The sequence below is a fragment of the Dermacentor silvarum genome, chromosome 10 (genome assembly GCF_013339745.2).
Source record: "Dermacentor silvarum isolate Dsil-2018 chromosome 10, BIME_Dsil_1.4, whole genome shotgun sequence".
Taxonomy (NCBI): Eukaryota; Metazoa; Arthropoda; class Arachnida; order Ixodida; family Ixodidae; genus Dermacentor; species Dermacentor silvarum.
This window is the reverse complement of record NC_051163.1, coordinates 131,460,297-131,482,358: the sequence shown is the minus strand read 5'-3', so window position 1 is coordinate 131,482,358 and position 22,062 is coordinate 131,460,297. Positions and strand designations below refer to the sequence as shown.

Sequence of the window (22,062 nt, the reverse complement as noted above, 5' to 3'; positions counted from 1 at the left end):
GATTTAACCAACTATTATTGCATCACCTCCTGCCGCTTTCCTCGGGGCATGTCTCGCAATGCTCTTATAAATTCATCGCTAATTATAAAAGGAGCCTCTGTATCCTGTTCATGAAGGTTCCAATGAAGGTTGCGCGGCTTCTCTGTGTCCTGTACAGGTTGACATAGAATTCTTTGGCTGCTTTTGCTATATCATTGAAATTGCTGATGAAATCACCCTCCTTATCTTTCACTCCCTATTTACTAAAGATCACCCCAATGGTTGCTCAACGATAGCAGCACCACAGTTCGCTCTAGTGTCATCATGGGAAGACTCGCTGCTTAAGCCGTCACAAAGGACTGGTTAGAGACGACACAAGTAGACAGACTAGCTGAACGCTAACAACCGGTTTATTTTTCGTAACAGTATGCGCCTTGTGTAGGGACATTAAACAACAAGATATAACAAAGAAACCGGACACAAAAGAAGCAACAGATTAAAACCACACAGTTCATTTTCCTGTCAACTTACGTGCTTAAGTAGCTTGCGTTTTTCGTTTTTATTTTAATTTTGCAACCAGCCCGCATACAGAACTTATATTTCCCTTTTAGACGGAGCTATTAAAGCGGCACTTCCACATCCATCAGTGACGATGCATTAAAAAGGCCTCATTGATCTTTCTTTCCGTCTGGTCTATCGTTCGCATGATAGCGTTTGTATCGGGAAGGCGCGGTTCACGTGTGCATACCACACAATGCACATGTGAGCTCTAGAACTAACTTTAGTATTTTCAAACGAAGCTTTCTATCCGAACCTTCTCAGACTTTCCTGACCGTGGCTGTAAGATGCTGCTGCAGCCTTGGCAAATAGATGACACTTTTATAAAAATTATTTACGCGCCCGATGTGGGAACGGACCTCGGTCCCCCAGCAAAGCAGCCCGGCGCTAAACATAAGACCACAATTGCACGTGTACCTCTAGTGCCAACAGCAACCCGCTCTTTGGTGTTGTCACTGCGCGTGTCACATTTTCTTTTACGCCAAAAGGACATGAATGAAATCGGCAAATGTAACACCATTTGGCCAACCGCCGTTTCACACAAGCTTCGCTTCACATAGATAAGAATATCTACGTTGCATCTGCATATTTCTTCAGTAGGAAACTGTATGTATAGATGGATGGATGGCACATGCGTCGCCATGTTTTATATTTCATTATACCTCTGCAATTTAGCACGTTGCCCTTTCCCTGCAGGCTCGGATTGCAGGAGTGCGTTGTGGCTTACATAGCTGATGTAATTCATGTCAGCGCATGTCCTGTGTTCTCTCTGCTGCTCCTTGTTGTAACCGTTGCTGTTGCAGTCTGTGAAAACGACCACTGCCTTTATTTTTCAGTGATAGTGGTTGCAGTGGTCATACCAAGCTCGCCCGGACACAATCCCTAGTTCAGCTAGAGTCAAACAAACTTGACATTCTCCGGCAGTCCCATGCGGGAACATGCGAGCCCCTTCAGTATAGTTACATGTGATGGACACGAGAGTCAATCTGGAAAGTTTGAAAGCAGCCTAGTTCTTAAATTTTTTCAGAAGCCTGCCTTTTGGCATAATAAACATATGGTTACAAATGCACCTATTCGTTTCGTTCAGATGTCCCAAAATGGAATGATCTTAAGTATGGTGACTCCATTCGACTTATAAAAGTAGATATTTGCCTAAAAAAAAAGAATATCCACCTACATCCCACCTTGTGGAAGTCAATGTACAGCCAAGCTGTTGCCGACGTTATACGACGTTAAACAAGCGCCACCACCACAAGTGACGTATGTCACGCGCGCACGCACGTGTGCGGAAGTGTACCATACATCCTCATTCTTCTAGGCCCTCCGCCAAGCGCAAGTGCCTCATTGAAGTAATTGAATTTTTCAAAGTAAATTGCGTCAGACAATTCGTAAAGTACGACTTACACACAAGCTGCAGACATCATAACTTAGGATTGTAATGCTAATATACGAGAAAACTTACTTCTGTAACGCGGTAACTCAAAGGCGACGCCCATTTCCAGCTGCCGTTTGAGGTCTGTCTAAATGGCCGCGCCCGCTAGGTGGCGGGACTATTTTTGAGTGAGCACAGAACCAGCCCACTAAAAATCTCGATCAACTAGAGGTTAAGAGCTTCGCTGTAAAGGAAGTTTTGTTAGCGCGTCACCAATCTTTTGTTCAACACCCACGTTCTGGAAACTACATTACTGACAGCAGTGTTGCTCCTTCGGCCCGAAACACAGCATGCGTCGGTGGCTTTTCTCCTTAGATTGCTACAGCCACCGTCGTAGTCGCGAAATTGTAGCTCCACATGTAGTTTCCTTCCTTCGCAAGTTAAGCAGGTGCGTCACAAACGACTCTTTCCTGATTTGCTTATATGATCTCAGTTGATTATTCGCTGCCCAGTTGATTATTCGATTATTCGGTTAACCCAGCACTAGTTAAGGATGCAAGAGCTATCGAAGTCTCCCAAGGGTTGCTAATATCGATAAATGATGGATCGATTATTCGATTATACTTATCCCGCAAAACGATTATTCTTCATCGATGTCCACCTTTCTTTTATTCGACTTAATTGATTTGACCTGTTCGATTATACGTTTTCGTGAGTTTGACTAGATTTAGGTGCACGTTAAAGTACCCCAGGTGGTCCAAATTATTCCGGAGTCCCCCACTACGGCGTGTCTTATAATCAGATCGTGGTTTTGGCACGTAAAACCCCATAATTTTTTTTTAGTTTGACAGGAGTCGCGCGAAAATCTTGAAATCGCACTGGAATGGCGGCGCATGAGCAGTGACTGTGCAACTATAGTCCAGCGACTGTCGACCGTTTTTCCGAGTCCCAAATGCCGAGCCGAGCGCTTCCTCTCGCTACCCCCACATAGAACCTGCCACCACGGCGCGCCCAAAGCCGGAAGCTTGAAAAGCCTTCGCAATTGAAGGCATAGTATAGCAACCTTGTCGTTGATCGGCACTCCCAGTCCACTCAAGACGTGGCACAGCATGCGTGCCAGTTTGGAGCATGTATTTGACGTAGCGATGGAGTTCATGTCGATTCCAGCAGATCTATAGCGTCCACGCATCTATTCTTGCATGCTGGTCGTGTGGCCATTCAAAGAATGTGTCGGTGTTTCTCAAACATCCCAGCCAAAAGACATTCCTTCACTCTGTATAAAAAAACCATGTGCTTTGAAATCCTAAACCAGTAATTTTATTTTCTCAGGTGCATATTGCAATTCCTTGCATATTTCAGTTGGACTTCACCTTTCACTTTTATCATTTTTCTTATTTCTTGTACCGTAAAGGAATCCACTAGCGTCATGTATCTTTTTCAATTCGGCACTAAGTGCCATTTTCTAGCATATGTTGTTGATCTTTACAAAAGCTCCAACTACATTTAGTCTTTAACAACTTAAAGATTATACTTTATCAAACCTGTATACATTTGTGTTTCAAATTTGTTTCCAGCTCTCAAACGTTAAAGTAGTGTCCTACAAAAGTAGATGACTGTGTTTCATCCTTTTTAAAGGTGCCTGGCATTAATCGATGGAAAACCTTGCATAAAAAGCGAATAATCGAATAAAGGCTAAACTGATGAAGGATTAGTTGTTAATCGAATAAATAAATTAATCGACAATCCCCAAGTCCTCCCTTATCTTTGGAATTATTTACCTTTGACTTGTGCGCGAATAAGTTTGCTTGCGTTTTGGCGTTCAAAAAAAAAAAGTCGCAGTTTCGCCCGAAAGGCAAAGCATCAATTGCGATAGCAAATTAGTAGAGAGCTATTCATAACAGGGATAGTAGTTTTATCGGCATATCCCGGCCGCGGCGGCCGCATTTCGATGGAGGCGAAATGCAAAAACGCCCGTGTGCTTGCGTTGTAGTGCACGTTAAAGAACCCCAGGTGGTCAAAATTATTCCGGAGCCCTCCACTACGGCGTGCCTCATAATCAGAACTGGTTTTGGCACGTAAAACCCCAGGATCAATCAATCAGTTTTATCGGCAGCATAAGCTTGGACACATTCGTTTACTAACTGAATTAACAAGCGTGGTGTCAGCGCGCACAAGCAAACATGAATAGATCACACTCAATGACCGAAGACAATTACTGCCAAAAGGCTGGCAGCAAGCACAGCCGCCGCAGCGAGCGAAGGTTCGTGCGGTCTATCGCTTCAAACGGAAACTGAGCGGCGAATGCACAGCGCATACAAAGGTCAGAGCCGTGTGGAGATCGCTTTTAAGAGACGGTGCGGGCGACCGCCACAGCCGGGCAAAGTACAAGCGAAGTTGGCAGAGTAGAAGCTGCCCCCCTCCCTCCCGCGCTGCCTTCCCGCTTCCTTGCTTTCGCGTGGGAGATTGAGTGGCCAGTTCCACTTGCGCCCGATTGAAAGATACGCATTTGGTGCCGCAGCACAGCGTCGCCCCGCCTCCCTCCCTCCCTCCCATACCCCCATGGCCTTTCGCACGACGGAAGTCGCGTTTGCTTTCCGCCATGCGTTCACTCTCCGTGATAGCGCGCGTCCCCCGCGCGCTTTCACTCGGGCATACGGCGCGCGGCTAAGATTTTATCGCCCTTGGACTTTATACGAAACCTCAGGGCGACGGCGACGATGACGGCATAAATCTGGTTGAAGTGTTCATGTAATTGCTATCGCAATAAAATTCTCGTCCAAAAATTTTACTCAGCATCGTTTTTCCTACTAGGTTGGCATCGTAGGTCGCACTGGCGCGGGCAAGTCATCCCTGGTACTAGCCCTGCTGCGAGTGCTCAAGAGCACCAATGGGCGGATACTCATCGATGACGTCGACATCGCCTCCGTGCCGCTGCCAAGGTTGCGCACAGCCATCACCGTCATCCCTCAGGTAAGACCTGTGTTTTATGGAGAATGCTTGAAATGGGAAAGAACCGGGCTTGTCTCCTATGCTTCAATATATAAAAAAAGAAAGAAGACCAGCAGAAGTGCCTTTTTTGTCGCTTGCGCCGAAGTGAGATGGTATTAAAAACTAGTACTGGTATGGCTTTGTGGTGCGCAGGAACACTTTCGGTGTTTTTTTAATGCGTAGCATCGACAAGCGTTATCGCTACGCCACTTCTATTCTGTTCATGCGGGAGGCCTTTGCCGCTGCTCCGGCACATAGCTAAATTAAACGAGCAGAAACGAGAATTTAGACAAATTTAACTTGCGACAAGAACGAGAAGCACACAGGACGAGGTGATAAGCTTCAACTGAGTCATTACTACACTTAAACATCGAATTTACGAGATTCGCAAAACCCAGAGGCAGAGAAAGCAGCGTTTTTGTAGCGTTAGCTACACTGGCCAGCCAAGCGTTTCGCGCGGCACATCAAGAGCCGTGCTGCGCATGCGCAAGGATCAGTGATGTCACAGGGCTCGCGCACCGGAGCCACCGGAGCCGGCACCTCTCGCGCACTCCGCCGCCACCGCGCGCGACTCACCGCCGCCGGTCTGCGCATTCCAGAGGAGTGACGTCGTAGCCGTGGTAGACGCACTGGCGCCGGCGCGCGCTCGCTGTGCAGTCGTCGTCTGACACTGCGCTGGAGCCGCTGCGCTTCTGAGTGGCGTTTGCCAGTGTGGTTAGCCATGGAGAAGGAGAGCGCAAATGCTGCTCAACAGCGCAGAAGAACGGAGAAGCTTGACTCATCGGATCCCGAAGTAGTTGCCTGGCAATTAGCGGTTGAGCGTAGGAGACAACTAGGAAAGCTAAGAATAATCAGCTGAACCTTTGCTAACGCTACGTATATCCAGGCATAGCCGAGCTAAGCCACTGCAACTTTTTTTTTCTGCCTTGACGCCGGCGCTGTCGGAATAAGTCATTGCACAAAATATTTTCCAAATAAGAACACTCCTTTGAGCTCGTGAGAGCCAGCGATGGGCTCCTTACACATCTGCCACTCGTTATTTTTATTTATTTTCTTTTTGCGCAAGAAGCTTCGAATATCTCCTATCAACCTGCCTCTGGGGTTATACGAGTGGTGTGAAACATTTTGTAAAAAAGTTTTTCATCAACCACCGAACATGCTTGTGCAAGCCCGCGATAGTTTTCTTGTATGGCCTGCTGCATATCGCCATGCCATCCGTGGATCACGAAACCTTATGGGCACATCAGCAGACACACGAAGTGTGAATCGCGCTGCCAACCACATTCACGAATGATGCCACGATAGAGTAGTTCTTGTCGTACTCAGTGCACCCCAGTTGAAACGCTGTTGTAACTCCTTAGTATTCTGGCTGCAGCTTCGTTGCCATGGCTGTCAATATACTTGCCGCGCTCAATGCGGTGGTGTATATTTAAAGTTACATCCCCCTTGGCGTTACTCTTACACATCCATTCTGGGGGATTGGCCAAGAATGTCACATACCAATATCACATAAGCAGTGACGAGGTAGTCTGTTCGGACACATAATCAGTGACGTTGTCTACTATAGGCCAGACAGCAGCCAGCCGCAATTTGTTCATTCGGGTACATACTCAGTGGCCCATATTGTCGGTTAGGCAAAGCAGCAGCCACCACATAGCTATAGTTGCTCAAGTTAGTAGACAACTTGTGTCACTGGAAATGTGAAAGGTGTTTGATACATAAGCCAAACTTGGCGAAATTCTAAAGAATACTGATCGCATTAAAAAGCAATGGATTTTTTTTTGCCAGGCTATGTTAGCTCGAAGCATAGCTCACTTTTCAACCCCTCTGCAATATGACTCCATCGTCTAGACAAAAATAAATACAGGAGCTAGCAGAAACATCTCTACGCGAAGGACCGATACGCCTGATTTTGTCTTGTTGAACACTGAACAGGGTTTACGCTCTGCCTGTGGCGTTCTGCAGGACCCGAATCTTGTGCGGGGCACGCTCCGTGCCAACTTGGACCCCACGCAGAAGCACTCGGACGACGAGTTGTGGCAGGTGTTGCGGCAGGCCAACCTCGCCGAATTTGTGTCCAGGCAGCCGCTCAAGCTGCTGCTCGAGACCGGAGATGGGGGCAGCAATCTGAGGTGATGAAGAGTTCCGCGGTAATTAATGAAATAGCTAGAGATCGCACGTTTCCCACATTACATGTGCCTAATGCACCGATTCGGACGTGTAACCCGCAGGGGTGGCTCAGTCAGCCAAGGCGTTGCGCTGCTGAGCACGAGGTCGCGGGATCGAATCCCGGCCCCGGCGGCCGCATTTTAATGGAGGCGAAATGCAAAAATGCCTGTCTGCTTGCATTGTAGTGCACGTTAAAGAACCCCAGGTGGTCACAATTAATCGGGAGCCCTCCAATACGGCATGCCTCATAATCAGAACTGGCTTTGGCACGGAAAACCCCAGAAAGAAGAAGACGTGTCGTAATTGCGCATTCGATGCGCATTAGAAACCGCTGCTGCGGCGGAAGCGGGTGGTTTCATATTCAGTATTAAACGTGTCCTGTTCATGTTTTCATTCAACCTAATGAGATTGATCACATTTAAGAAAACAACACATTGCTCCTGCTCCGTTGAATCGATAATGACTGGAAGACACTGCCCGTAAACAAATATACGACAATCTGCCATTATTGTCTACGCAAGATGACATAGCAGTGCCTTGGCTCTTTTGCCGGTTTCCACCAAACAGTGCTGGGCAGCGGCAGTTGGTGTGCTTGGCTCGCGCCCTGCTGCGAAGACCCAAGATCCTGGTGCTGGACGAGGCTACCTCGCACATGGACGGTGACACAGACCGCCTGATCCAGGCGACACTGCGGGACAGCTTCGCCAACTTCACACTGCTCACCGTGGCCCACCGGCTGCACACCGTGCTCGACTACGACAGGTAAGCGTAGACGCATCAAGTCCCCGACCCGTTCAATCTAGACGTTTCGTCAAATGTCTCCGCGCATAACGCTTGCATGGGTCTGCCAACATATTTAATTATTTATTTTTACCTATCGCCAGTGAATCGTTGAATTCTTTTTCTGAGAAATTTGCCAGTGAGTATCACCCTAAAAAAATTTGTCTTGTTATTGAAATATGAGTCTACCCATGCCTGTTATATTTCTTTCCAGTAATTATGTTGTTAAGCTTGCCAGATAGTTGAGCTCACTCATTTATTAGTGAAAGATTGCTGAAAATTTTATATAAATACAGCATAATATTTAACTCCCAATATCTTTTTTAAAACAAAAGTCAATGGAGCAGGCATTGCTCCATGTAAAAGAAAAAAAATATTCAAGCAACCGGAAACAAGTATTACACACTTGGTATATTTCTAGACTTACGAAAAGCATTTGATTCCGTCAGTCATGAACTGCTGTTGTAGAAGCTACTACAATATGGCATAAGGGCTATTCCAATAGAACTAATGGGAAATTATTTATGTCATCGATATTAATTCACAGCAATAAATAAGTTCTCTGCTAACTGGTTAAATGACACAACCGGTATGCCACAGGGTTCAGTGCTCGGGTCAACGTTCTTCTTGCTTTATATTAATGATATAGCGGAGATCGGTATTAAAGAAGACATAGTAATCTACGCAGATGATACTAAGGTATTTTTCGCATCAAAAGATGTCAACTCATCAGATGCGATGACAAACTCCTATATAGAAGAATTATCTATATGGTTACAACATAACAAGCTACAGTTAAGTGGAAATAACAGAGTACATATTATTTGCACCACCAAACAAACCTGACGCATGCGATATTGTAATCAATTATGGATCGACACAAATTACGCGAACGAATAAAGAGGAATTTTTGGGAGTCTAGTTCAATGAAAACATGACTTGGAATGCACACATATTACATTTGACCTAAGACATAGCCAAAGCCCTAAGTTGCATTCGGATACTTAAATGTTTAATGCCGCTGTGGCTCAAGAGAAACCTTTGTTACTCATAAGTGTACAGAGAACTTGCATACTGTACTTTAGTTTGGAAGACAGCTACTGACTGCAACTACAATAAATTATTAGTCTTGCAAAAAGGGTACTGCCTCTATTTGAAAATTATATAGGAGACATACGCGAATTACGTACGCGGGAATTATTCATTAAACATAACATGTTAAAAGCCCATCAGATATACTTATTCAAGCTTATGCAGCATATGCACAATACAAATTCTTTTAAAGAATGCACTGCTACGGAAAGTGACAGATATAAATTGAGAAAAGTTGAACGTCGACTATCTAAATTCAGGACAAATTATGGAAAGCAGACTGTACATTATCAAATTAAGCGTTTCCTGAATAAGTATGAAGACAGTCAGCTAGAGTGCTCCAGCAAAAAAAAAATTAAAGCGTGTGCTCAGGATGTATCTCATAACTACTGAAGTCGGATTTTCCCCATCTCTGTGTTATTTGCAAGCTAGAAAAATGTAAAAGTTACTGCTACTTTCCGCAACACTTTAAATCTGTTATTACTGTGAATAAGTGACATTTACAATTACTCCTGTTACTTCAGTTCATTTCATGATATGATACTGTAATAGACCATTGTTGAAACACTTCGATTTTCTGCAATATTGATTGTATATTATTGCCTCGTTATTGCTAAGAAATTTATAAATTTTCTTCGTGTAACTCTACTCATGTCAAGAAATGGAAAGGTTCTTTTTTCTCATCACTGTGATCACCACTTTAATTTTTGCACGATTTTTTGTTCGTCTCTTAACATTTTAATTGTGATATCTTCCATGTATTGTACTTGCTGCGAACTGTGGGGGACAGAGGCCACCGTCAGGCCAATGAAGCCTTTAGCCTCTGTCTACTCAGGCAAAACCTGAAATAAAATGAAATTTAAATGTATATAGTACGCTTGTTCGGTGGTGCAGACTACCAATGAGTAAAAAGGATTTTGAAAACTTCGCGGTAATCGTTGCTTTATTGTCCAACAGTTTTGGTCGATGCCCCAAGCACAGAACCTCTATGCTGTAACCATTAGGCCACCTACGAATTTACTCATGGAAGACAGCGCTTTCAGACGCTTGTCGCGTTAGCCGTGGCACGTGACAACAATTTAATTATAAAAGTCAGGGCGAGCATCTTCTAGTTGACAATGAAGATACAAGTTATAGGACGCACACGTCACCAAAATTCGCTGTCGGTCTTTCATAGTAGTACGGCATTGTACCGCGTTTCTACTAGGTCAAGCACGTTAAATACATGTGATTTAATGCGTTTTAATGCTGAATAGAAGTTCCGCTTTCTCTGCGATGCCCACCCTGGTGGCTGAGGGACGCGTGGGCCACTGAGGTCTGCAGCGCCCTTGTTGTCGTAATGCGCCATTTTTGTCTTGCCGGCTTATGAGAGTTTTACTTACACCGATTCCCACAGTGCGTGAGATCTGCATAATTTTTTCGCATATGATTCGATTAATATATTTTATTGTTAGCACACGCCAACTATTTATTTATACAAGCGCAAACCAATATTGCTGGAATAAATTTGCAAACGCACAAAATCCAGTTTGCCTAAATACCACCGTAAACTTGAAATGTGAGGCGTACACGGGGAGTATGAAACTTTTTCCGCGTAATTTAAGCCATGATGAAGCAGGTGGTTCTCATATTCTGAACAAGTGTTGTCTTTCATACTGCCTTTCTTTTTTCTTTTCTTGACTAGGATACTCGTTATGAGCGAAGGCACCGTCGTCGAATATGGAACTTTGGATGAGCTTCTCAGCGACCGCACGTCAATGTTCTACGACATGGCAACCAAAGCGGGAATCGTGCCCAGCTGCCTTCCGGACAAGGATCTGCCACCTCTTTCAGAGCCTAGTACAACACACTTATAAGAGGACGCCGCTTCGCAGTGTACAGGAGTGCCTCGTTGAACCCACAGAAGTAGTGCACGAACTGGCTCACGAGCTGTACAATTCTTGAAAAGTGCGCGCTTCTATATTGCTTGGAGGAAATTGCACCACATGAGTGCTCACACAGCATGCGTGAAGCATGCTCAAGGTCATAAGAAAAACGTCTCGGATGTTGACCATTTATTTCGACACAGATACCAGGCAGTGGTACCTTTCTACAGAGCGTCACTGAATTCAATAGCTCAGAAGCGTGCATCGAAATGTGTCCTTGGTTTGAAAGAGGTGATTTTTTTTTATGTTCGAGAGTCTGCAGCCACTGAATGCTTGTCACTCGTAGGCGTCGACACATCCACTGACGCTAAATAGTTGCTGCAAACGTTCGCATAACCCGAATTTCTCGGTTTACTTCCTCAATAAACTCGAACTTAGGAACAAATTATTGCAAATTTTGAGTGTTATCATGTAATAAAGACGTGCTTCGGCATTAATTTCCCGCCTCATTTATAAATTTGTACAATATAGGAGTGTTTTAAATTTCTCGAGCGGACTCACACGTGTCATTCCGCAATATATTTCCTTACTGTACTCTCTCTCGGCAGAAGCGTCCACATATATGTGATAATGTGGATGAAAAAAAGCGAAGTTTCGAATTATTCTTTTCTAAGAAAACGACTGATAGCCACGCCCAAGAGATAATAAATTTTCACGTGATAAGTCTCGATGTGTAACAAGATACCATGAGATGTCATTCGGTTGACGAAAAAGCGTTCCTAGTTTACGTAAAAATTCCTCACAGAATGCGTTTATGCGAGAGGGATGAGGGTAGCTACAGTGGCTTGCCGGTATGGCATCTTCTATTTTGTTGTAGCGCAAGCTGAACGACAGAGACAACAGAAAGGCACAGTTGACACACACACAGCGCTAACTTTGAACAACAAATTTATTGCCAGTCATCGTCAGTATATATACCCTCAAAACTTCGTAGAACACGTGTGAAATCTCGGTAAACATGAAGAAAAAAAAAGAAACCACCCACATGCAGTTTTTTTAGCTACACAGATTGACAGACGTGCACACGTTTAACGCTAACAAAGATAATCGAGCTCTTTTGAAGATAATGAAATTGAAGGCTTGCTGACGCATGCTTCACTAGATGTTGATATGTTTTTAGCTTCTGTTATTACGCATGTCATCTCGCAGACGATACGTTACTTATGGATAGGGGGATTCGGGCGCGTATATTCGTGGCAAGACCGTAGAGACGGGCTATTCCGTACATACTCGACAGGGAAACAGCGCAATAAAAAAACACACACAAGAAGGGAGACACACCAGCGCTGGTTGACGATTGAATTCTTTATATATATTCACAAAGGAACACGTGTATACCAAAAGAAAAAAGAAATAAAGGTTAGATCACTGCGCCTTGTATGTGGCCTTTTCTCAGGCAGAACTAACATATCTCAGCAATCGTCATAATTCGCGGGAAATCTAAATCTAATCGGTGTCTATTTTTGCCCATGCGCAGTTATCTACCCTTCTTTCTTTTTTCTTTTGGTTTATATGCGTTCCTTTCTGAATAAAGAATTCAGTCGTCAGTCAGCGCTGGTGTGTGTCTCCCTTCTTGTCTTCTTGTGTTTTTTTTTTTTTGCGCTGTTCCCCTGTCGAATATGCGTGGCACCAATCCCAAAAAATATGAAAAGACGAAATACGCAGGTGCGACGAGCATTGCGAAGGAGTTTGGAAGACAATGCGGACGTCTACTACACGAATGCAAGTTACTCTGTATGTGGCATGCAGATCGCAGTCGCCACGTGTCAGGAACGGGTAGTATGGGCGTCAGTGAAATCCGCATGCACGGCAACGGCTGAGGCGGCCGCGGTAGCTTTAGCTTTGAAGGACGCCGAATGCAGAGGGACATCCGCGGCTGTCCTCACCGACTGACAGGCGGCGTGTTGCCTCTTCCTGTCAGGGGCGGTACACCGGCTGGTGATTAGGATCATAGACAATAAGATCTCTAATTTCCCAGCCTCACGTGGTACCCGGTACAAGAAGGCATGGAGGGAAATACGAGGGTGGACCGAATAGATCGAGTACTAAATATCCAAGCGTCGGACCAGCCACGTAGGGACTTTCCAACGACTGCGAGAGAAATAAGGGAACAACAAAGAGAGGAAAGACGGGAGTTCAGCAGGCCCCATCCCAAATTGACCAGACGGCAAATGACGGACTGGAGCCGGCTTCAAACAAACAAATATCCTAATCAACACAAGCTAAGACAAATACATGGCGAAGCGTACGCAGGCAAATGTCCGTGGTGTGGCGAAAAGCCTACATTGTCACACATCACACTCATATGCACCAGAAGACGTCCACAAGAGAACACACACAAATTTACAAAACAACACTTTCTAAGGCAGTGGGAGGCATGGCTCCCGGACAAGGAACAGGACAGCCAGTTGGCTCTCCTGGACCAAGCCCAGCGAGCAGCTCAAGCCAGTGGGGCCCAGGAATAGGGGCTCCAGCCACATTTTCCTTTTTTTTGCCTTTTCCCAATAAAGTTTCACTCTGTCTCATCTCGCACCGGCCCCTACTCATGATAACTGTTTTTTTAAATCTGGGTTTGCACTTGCATCTTTGGCAGTGGAGGGCAAGAAAATTTGGAGGACGCGTAAGCTTCGCCTTTAAGAATGCGATAGCATTCAAAGATCCTTGCCTGCTTCTCACGCTTCCCGGCAACTGCAGCTTATGTAATCGTAATATTTACCGGGAAAGGCTGGCGGTGAACGCTATGCACAAAGGCGCGCTTTCTGGTAGAAGCGCGGCCTCTTGCGTGGGCCGACCTTCTGGTATTGTTTCGCACTTTTAACGCGATAGCGTTTAAGGCCCCGTGTCGCAGAGAATCCGGCGTCGGAAACCGGCGTGTGATCGTGGGTGGCGGAGAAAATCATCCAATCACATTGACCGCGCAGGCCCTCCACGTGGTGCTAGGTTTTCGTGAACAAAAAATTGAATTTCTCACAGTGAAATCCGCCAGAAAAATGGTAAAGTACCACTTTACCATTCGGCGTCGGATTTGCCGTCGGATTGTTTACCTATCGGTGCCGGATTGTAATTTGAATGTACGAGAAAACCTAATTCTGCTACGAGGAAACTCAAACGCAACCCCTTTTCCTGCGTTTCTACCGATCTGCGAGCGTCGGGGCAATAGCAACCAATTAATAAAATAAGAAAAAGGTGCTAGGGCTTTCACATTTTAATATAAGACCACTTATATTGCCCCTGGAAACACGTCTTTCCAGCAATGCATTTCAGTTTAAAAGTGAAGCCGACTTTAGGGGATCGGTGTAAGCTTGGTCTTTGTAAGCTGGCTTTCCCACGTTCAGTGTTGCAGTGAATGAAACCTACTTGCCATATGCAAACGCTGCGATGCGAACGGGCACCGATATAGCTATCGCGTTCTACTCTTAAAGGCGAAGCTTAAGCGTCCTCCAATTTTAATATGTCATTCTGAGAATGTTTAAAGTCAAAGGTATGATATTTCAAAGATGTCATGATATTTGTTTGTGGGCTGTCATACTCGAAATTCCGATGAATAACTTTGTAAAGAATGTAAGACAAACTTTGAGCAACTTTAGTGGTAAAAGAAGTATTTAGTGTCTACGGAGGGTCTGTGTGGTTGGGGTTCAAAACGGTTTTTTGCCAAACGATGGTCGGCGCTGACATCGGATTTTTTGCGACATGGCGCCCTCAACGCTATCGCGTTAAAACCATCAGCAGCCACCTTATTTACTTTGTTATTGTGTTCTTGTAGCTTATCATTTATACATCTACCAGTTTGACCAATGTAGGTCTCGGGTGCGGTATACAACACACGCAATCTGGATTCATAGTTTCATCTGGGTTGTTGTCGAGATAAGAGGCCTGCTGTTTATCACCGCTTCAGCTTGCCAGAGAGCGATATGGAGGGCCTCGGCGTTGAGAATGCTGCGCCCAAATGAACGTCTCAGTGCGTTTTGTGTAGATCTGATGAGGATCTCCCACGAGCTTCCCCACCAGGTAGCTCTTTCTGCAGTGACCTTCCATTTCACTCTGACCCTGACGACGCCACAGAAGTTCATGCTCGCCAATTGAGTACGCCAACTGTTGCAGCTAGTTTGTTCGTTATGCTGAAGGTCTTCGTGCCATGTGCATTTCCTCTTCCACAGGTCTTGAAAAAGCATATTTGCTCTAAACGCAAATGGCGCTAGATACCCCAATGGTTCGTGTTCTAAGATGAGCAACTCGCGTCGACAAACCGATAGGTGATAGCGAATGGTGGCTGCTAGCAAAAAAAAAAAGAACTGGATGAGGTTCCGAATGGGACCTGTATAGTGGACGTCTGAGCAAGGTGACACATACAGTGGTTAGGCATCAAGACTGGCTTCTATTTTTCTTAGCTTCTCTTATATAGCACCGTGCCAGAGGGTGTCGCATGCGCAAAAGTGGTTAAGGGAAAGAAGGACGCCCTTGCTATCAGCTCCTCTGCTTCCGCGGTAGCCAAGTATGATACAGGACCCGCGTTATCATCCATGTCACCGCAGGTAGAGATGGGTCAGCATCTGAGGGCAGCCCGTCAATCCAAAGGATTCGCAGCACGTGGCGGTCTTCCAGACGAATAAGCATCTGCAATTATGCCTTTTTGATATTCGTAATTAGGACGACTGGGTCACATCGGAATACGATCAGCAGCTGCGCAATTCCAACGTCAACGTCGAGCTTTATGCCCTTGAACAGTGTAAAACACAACACGAAGCTTTGCGTGACAGCATCTCGACGGATGATGGGGCATATAATACGCATTTTGCTTTGGTAGCAGCTCTTCTTCAACTCGCTCTGCGTGCTCTTCGTTAAAATACGCTCTGATTGCCATATCATACTGCTTCATAAGTTCGGACTGTTGTCGAAACCTATTGAGTTGGGTTTGCAGACGGCGCTCGGCGAACATTCGATTATCGCTGCCTGAAGGTATCCCTGGATCTTGTATCACTAGCGGTACTAGCGGTACTATTCCTGCTCGAGAAGTACTCGGCACCTTGTAAGGTATCCAAAGCATCGTCAATACGAGGCATTGGATAAACATCCTTACGGGTAATTTTGTTTAGCGCCCTATAATCGATGCAAAAGCGCACAGAACCATCCTTTTTTTTAACAAGCACAACAGGAGAAGACCAAGCTGAAGGCCTTATAATGTTGCGTGTCAGCATGTCGTTCACTTGTTCTTCTATAACTTTTCGCTCCGAAGGTGACACACGGTACGGGCGACGGCGAAAGATGCGAGAGCCGTCTGTTTCAATGCGATGAGTAGTTACAGTGGTCTAACCCAGGCCTCGCGAAGAAACATCAAAACAAGCTTCATGCTTAATTAAAATGGCGAGGAGTGCATTGGTCTGGACCGGATTGAGATTTGCACTCATCATCATCATCATCAGCCTATATTTATGTCCACTGCAGGACGAAGGCCTCTCCCTGCGATCTCCAATTACCCCTGTCTTGCGCTAGCGTATTCCAACTTGCGCCTGCGAATTTCCTGACCTCATCATCCCACCTGACTTTCTGCCGTCCTCGACTGCGCTTCCCTTCTCTTGGTATCCATTCTGTAACCCTAATGGTCCACCGGTTATCCATCCTACGCATTACATGGCCTGCCCAGCTCCATTTCTTCCGCTTAATGTCAACTAGAATATCATCTACCCCCGTTTGTTCTCTGATCCACACCGCTCTCTTCCTGTCTCTTAACGTTACTCCTAAGATTTTTCGTTCCATTGCTCTTTGTGCGGTCCTTAACTTGTTCTCAAGCTTCTTTGTTAACCTCCAAGTTTCTGCCCCGTATGTTAGCACCGGTAGAATGCAATGATTGTACACTTTTCCTTTCAACGACAGTGGTAAGCTCCCAGTCAGGATTTGGCAATGCCTGCCGTATGCACTCCAACCTAATTTTATTCTTCTGTAAATTTCTTTCTCATGATCAGGGTCCCCTGTGAGTAATTGACCTAGATAAACATATTCATTTACAGATTCTAGAGGCTGACTGGCGATCCTGAATTCTTGTTCCCTTGCCAGGCTATTGAACATTATCTTTGTCTTCTGCATATTCATCTTCAACCCAATTTTTGCACTTTCTCGATGAAGGTCCTCAATCATTTGTTGTAATTCCTCTCCATTGTTGCTCAATAGGACAATGTCATCTGCAAACCGAAGGTTGCTGAGATATTCGCCATCGATCCTCACTCCTAATCCTTCCCAGTCTAAGAGCTGGGAAGGATTAGGAGTGAGGATCGATGGCACTCAAGGTGGCCCTAATAGCACTAGTGTGACCTTCTGCGGGCGTAGAATGCGCGGAAGATGTGGCAGGCGAAACACTGACGACACATACGGGCGCAGCGTCGGCGAGCTTGGCGACAGTAGACCCTTTCGGCAGTAGTAATGGCTCAGGAGTCGTATTAAAGGCTGTGAGGCTGGCATTGCCACTCGAGAACCGGACCAAGCAAGTAGCGATCGCGAGTCCTCGATAAATGCAGCGCTGAGGAGGTACAATCAATGCGTCTCCGTCGACAATGTTTGTTGACTCAAGGGTAAGAACATGTTCTTCGTCTGGTTTGAGAACTTGGTTATGCTCTTTTCAAATATCTCAAGTTCTGTATAGGCTTGCCATTTCCCATTGCAGATGGGTTAATTCCAATGACGTCGAGACGCCATATCGTCGAAGGATCGCCGTCCGGAAGAGAAGTCGTGCTGCACGTCAGGAACAGAGCACTCATAGGTGTCGAACCTGCTTTGAGTTCACGGTTCCCTGAACAGTCCATCCGAACTTGGTTTCCACGACTGTTAGATCGCTGGTCAAACGATCAATCTTTTCAGTGGCTACATTCCAGTGCACGTCGGAACCAAGTAAAACGCTTATTTCCTATGACTGCCATGTGTCGGGGTGTAAGTTGCCCGAAACGTCATATTATTCCTTCTTGCACAGAAACTGCAGGACTGTACTGCTGGGCGGCGGGCTTGTGACCATACACACTTCAGGTGCCTCCAGAGGCCCAACGGTTATCGCGATGTCACTCTGTTGGCCTCGCAGAATCAATCAATCCGCCAAGCAATCAAGCAATCAAATCTTTATTTCCAACGAGAGTTGGGGGTCCCTTAGGCGAAAAGCGGTAATAACACCACTCGAAAATGCCTAAGGGCCCACGTACGCACATGATAGCAGTATTAAAATCGATACTTTCAAAAACAAGTTTACAATAATAGATGAAAAATGCAGTTTAAAAAAATTTGTCGCAGTTTCACCCGAAAGGCGAAGCACCAATTGCGATAGCAAATTAGTAGAGAGCTATACGGAGTAAGGATATCAGTTTTATCAGCTGTATAAACTTGGACATGTAGCAGCACCAGCAACGCGCAGAACTGTTGTCGACGCTGTCGGTGTTTTGCCGGCGTTCGCACCGAACGCGTGTGGTGTTTTTATATAAATACGTATTTGGTGCCGCAGCGAAACGTCGCCTCCCCGGCCTCCCTCCCGTCCCCCCACAGCCTTTCGCGCCACGGAAACAGTTGTGTTTGCTCTCTGTATATGGAAAGGAGGAAAGAGACGCTTAACTCTGCAGCCCTTCAGGTAGCACGGCGCAGAACGTGCGTTTGCTCTCCGACGTGCGTTCGCTCCTCGTGAAAGCGCGCGTCCCTCGCGCCCTTTCACTCGCACATACAGCGTCCGGAGCGCGGCGACGATACGGAACCTCACGGCGACGGCGACGACGACGGCGACGCCGACGGCAGAAATCTGCCTTGGAGTGTCGATATAATTGCTATCGCAATAAAAATAAATTAGGAAGAGGTTGTGCAAATACAACAATGGAACAATAGAACAAATGAGACAAATATATTGTGAGACGTCGACCAATGCGATGCCTTTATTTCCGAGTAGCCGCCCGATGCAGAGATGAAGCACCGCGCGAGACAAAAGATGATGATGAGTCGTATGTACAGATGACGACGACGATATGCACAAATAGCGCTCACACAAGATGATGAGTCGTTTGTAGAGATGACGACGACGATATGTCCAAAATGCGCTCACACTGACTAGAAAGGGTAGGTACGGCGAATGTAGGGTTTCAGGCGAGATACGTGAACGATCTCCGTAGTGCGGCGGCGGCGGTCAGTAGCTGAGCTGACAGGAGTGACGCGGTAGTTAACAGCCGAAGTATTTTGCAAAACGGTGTAGGGGCCGAGATATCTGTGGAGAAATTTTTCACAGAGCCCCGGTGCGCGAACAGGTGTCCACAAAAGAACTTCGTCGCCTGGGCGGAACGAAGCCACGCGACGCGTCGCATCATAGCGAATTTACCTTTTGTCCTGAATGGTAGCAGTGTTGGCGCAGGCAATTTCACGGCAGCGGGAGATGGGAGCAGCAAATTCTTCAGGAAGAGACGCGGATGGAGCAGCAGGTGCTGAAAGGAGTGTAGTATCCAAGACGAAAGACGGCGCACGACCGTACACAAGGAAAAAGGGGCTGTACTTGGTTGTACGTTGGACGGCAGTATTATACGCAAACGTCACGAAAGGTAGGATGGTGTTCCAGTTGGTGTGATCGGGTCGAACATACATTGACATCATGTCGGACAAAGTTCGACGGAAACGCTCTGTAAGACCATTTGTTTGCGGATGGTGCGCTGATGTGGTCTTATGGGTGGTGTCAGAGGCCTGGAGGACTTCACGAAGGACATGCGATAGGAACGTCTTGCCACGGTCACTCAGGAGGACAGAGGTGCGCCGTGGCGCAAAACGATTCCGTGCACGAAAAACTCGGCGACTTCGGAGGCAGTACCAGAGCGAAGAGCCGCTGTCTCAGCGTAGCGTGTGACCAGCGGGCGTGAGTGGGAGGGGTCTATACAAGTCTATGCCCACAATTTCTAAGGGGGTGTACGGGCATGGTAGAGGCTGCAGACGACCGGCTGGAAGGGATGTCGAGCGTTTTCTGTGTTGGCATGATGCGCAGGAGCCAACGTATTTGGCGACTGAGGTGGAAAGGCCCGGCCAGAAACAAAGCGTTTTGATGCGGTCGTAGGTCTTACGGCCCAACTACACGTAGCACGGGATACGCGTCTCGCTACGCGTACGCGTAAGCGTACGCGTCTCCGAGTGCGTACGCGGGTGATGAAAGGAAGGGCGACCAGCCACACGATACGCGCACACGTGCGCGCTTCACTGCGCGTAGCACAGGGCTGACAGACCAGTGACAGCGGAAACGTTTCGGTTTTAGAAAAGCTTTATTTCATTATGGCTGGTTTTTTCAATTTAATTTATCAATGTTACATCTACTACATTGTTTTTAAATTGATAAATGATCGCCATTTGGCTCGCCTCAACGCAGGCGATCAGAGCTTCATTGTTGATCCCTTCCATCGCTGGCGAAACTTCGGCAGCGACTCCCGGCGTCTCGGTCCGATTCCGAAACTTCAACAACCTGTTTTCAAGCCGCCGGAAGATCACATGCCAGCCACGTGACGTCGGGGCTGCCACTTCCGCCGCGTACGCTCAAAATGACGCTCAAAATCAAGTCCGGCTTGACGCGCGCGCGGGCTGCGCGTCTCCCCTATCGAGACGCGTAGGACGAACGCGCAAGGCGACGCAGACGCGTGACGCGTAGTCAGGCGCGTACGATTAGCCGCGTGTGGTTGGGCCTTTATGAAAGCCCAAGTGGCCAGCCGTCGCGTCGTCGCGAAATGCTTCCAATACTTGGAGTCGAAGTGAGCGAGGTATTACTGGCACCCACTGGTTACCGGAAGGATGGTAGATTCATCGAAATAACGCTCCACCTTGAAGCTTAAAACGTGAAAGTTGTGGTCTTAAGCGACTGTTGGGGGGTCGTGCCAAGTAAGTCGGTCGATCAGCGTACGGCAGTATGGGTCAGTATGTTGGAGTGAGACGAGGTCAGTAGACGCAAGAAAGTCAACTGAGGCAACCGACTGTCCCGGGCTACGGGGCGTGTGCTGAGACGTGTGGCTAGATGGTGACGTGCAGACCGAAGGTGAAGCATGGACGTTTAGGGACAGCGGGCAGCGCGACAAAGCGTCGGCATCTTGATGTTCTTTGCCGGACCTATACGTGAAGGTGAAGTCATATTCCTGCAAGCGCAGTACCCAACGGCCGAGGCGTCCAGACAAGTTTTTCAGGGACGACAAACAACAAAGAGCATGATGGTTGGTCACAACCGTGAAATGGCGGCCGTAGAGATAGGATGGAAATTTTTGTATTGACCACACGATGGCGAGGCATCCCTGTTCTGTAATCGTGTAGTTGCGCTCAGCAGGAGAAAGAGCACGACTTGCATAAGCCACGACTTGCTCTTCAGACTTCTGATTCCGCTGCAGCAGGACAGCGCCAATTCCATGCTCACTGGCATCAGTGTGTAGAATAGTAGGGGTGGTTGCATCGAAATGACAGAGCACGGGCCCTGAGGTGACAAGTCGTTTGAGGGTCTGGAAGGCGGCTTCACAGTCGTCCGACCACACAAAGGACGTGCTTGAAGTAAGAAGTTTGTGTAGAGGAGCGGAAATGGCGGCGAAGTCACGAACAAAGCGGCGGAAGTAGGACGCCAGTCCTAGAAAGCTGCGGAGTTCTTTAAGTGTGGTTGGTAGCGGAAATTGCGGCACTAAAGCGATTTTATCGGGATAAGGCTGGATGCCATGCTTACTGACGACGTGGCCAAATACTTTAATGCTTCGGCTTGCAAAGCGACACTTTTTAGTATTGAGTTGGAGACCAGCCTTTGCTAGACACGTGAGAATTTGGTCTAGACGTTGTAGGTGCTGGGAGAAACTGGACGAAAAGATGACAATGTCGTCCAAGTAACAAAGGCAGGTCTTCCATTTTAAGCCACGGAGTACTGTATCTATCATACGTTCAAACGTAGCTGGTGCATTGCACAGTCCCAAAGGCATCACGTTAAATTCGAAAAGTCCATCAGGTGTAGCAAACGCAGTCTTTTCTTTATCTGGCTCATGCATTAGAATCTGCCAATATCCGGAGCGCAAGTCGAGGCTCGAGAAGTACTCGGCACCTTGTAAGGTATCCAAAGCATCGTCAATACGAGGCATTGGATAAACATCCTTACGGGTAATTTTGTTTAGCGCCCTATAATCGATGCAAAAGCGCACAGAACCATCCTTTTTTTTAACAAGCACAACAGGAGAAGACCAAGCTGAAGGCCTT

The 22,062-nt window shown here is 46.8% G+C and overlaps 1 protein-coding gene across 5 annotated transcripts in view; it reads left to right on the top strand.

Moving 5' to 3' along the window:
• Positions 1-22,062, top strand: part of LOC119431857 (ATP-binding cassette sub-family C member 2-like) — a 1,116,245-nt gene that overhangs the window by 215,150 nt on the left and 879,033 nt on the right. For 2 of the 5 annotated variants that reach the window (XM_049657186.1, XM_049657183.1), the window contains exons 24-27: positions 4,721-4,879; positions 6,863-7,029; positions 7,634-7,828; positions 10,623-11,296. The exons of 1 other annotated variant lie outside the window; for it this stretch is intronic. In XM_049657186.1, the coding sequence (XP_049513143.1) occupies positions 4,721-4,879; positions 6,863-7,029; positions 7,634-7,828; positions 10,623-10,794 (693 nt within the window). In that variant the 3' untranslated portion in view covers positions 10,795-11,296. Of the gene's footprint in view, positions 1-4,720; positions 4,880-6,862; positions 7,030-7,633; positions 7,829-10,622; positions 11,297-22,062 lie in introns of those variants that run through there. 2 more of the 5 variants (XM_049657185.1, XM_049657184.1) reach the window with 2 other exon arrangements.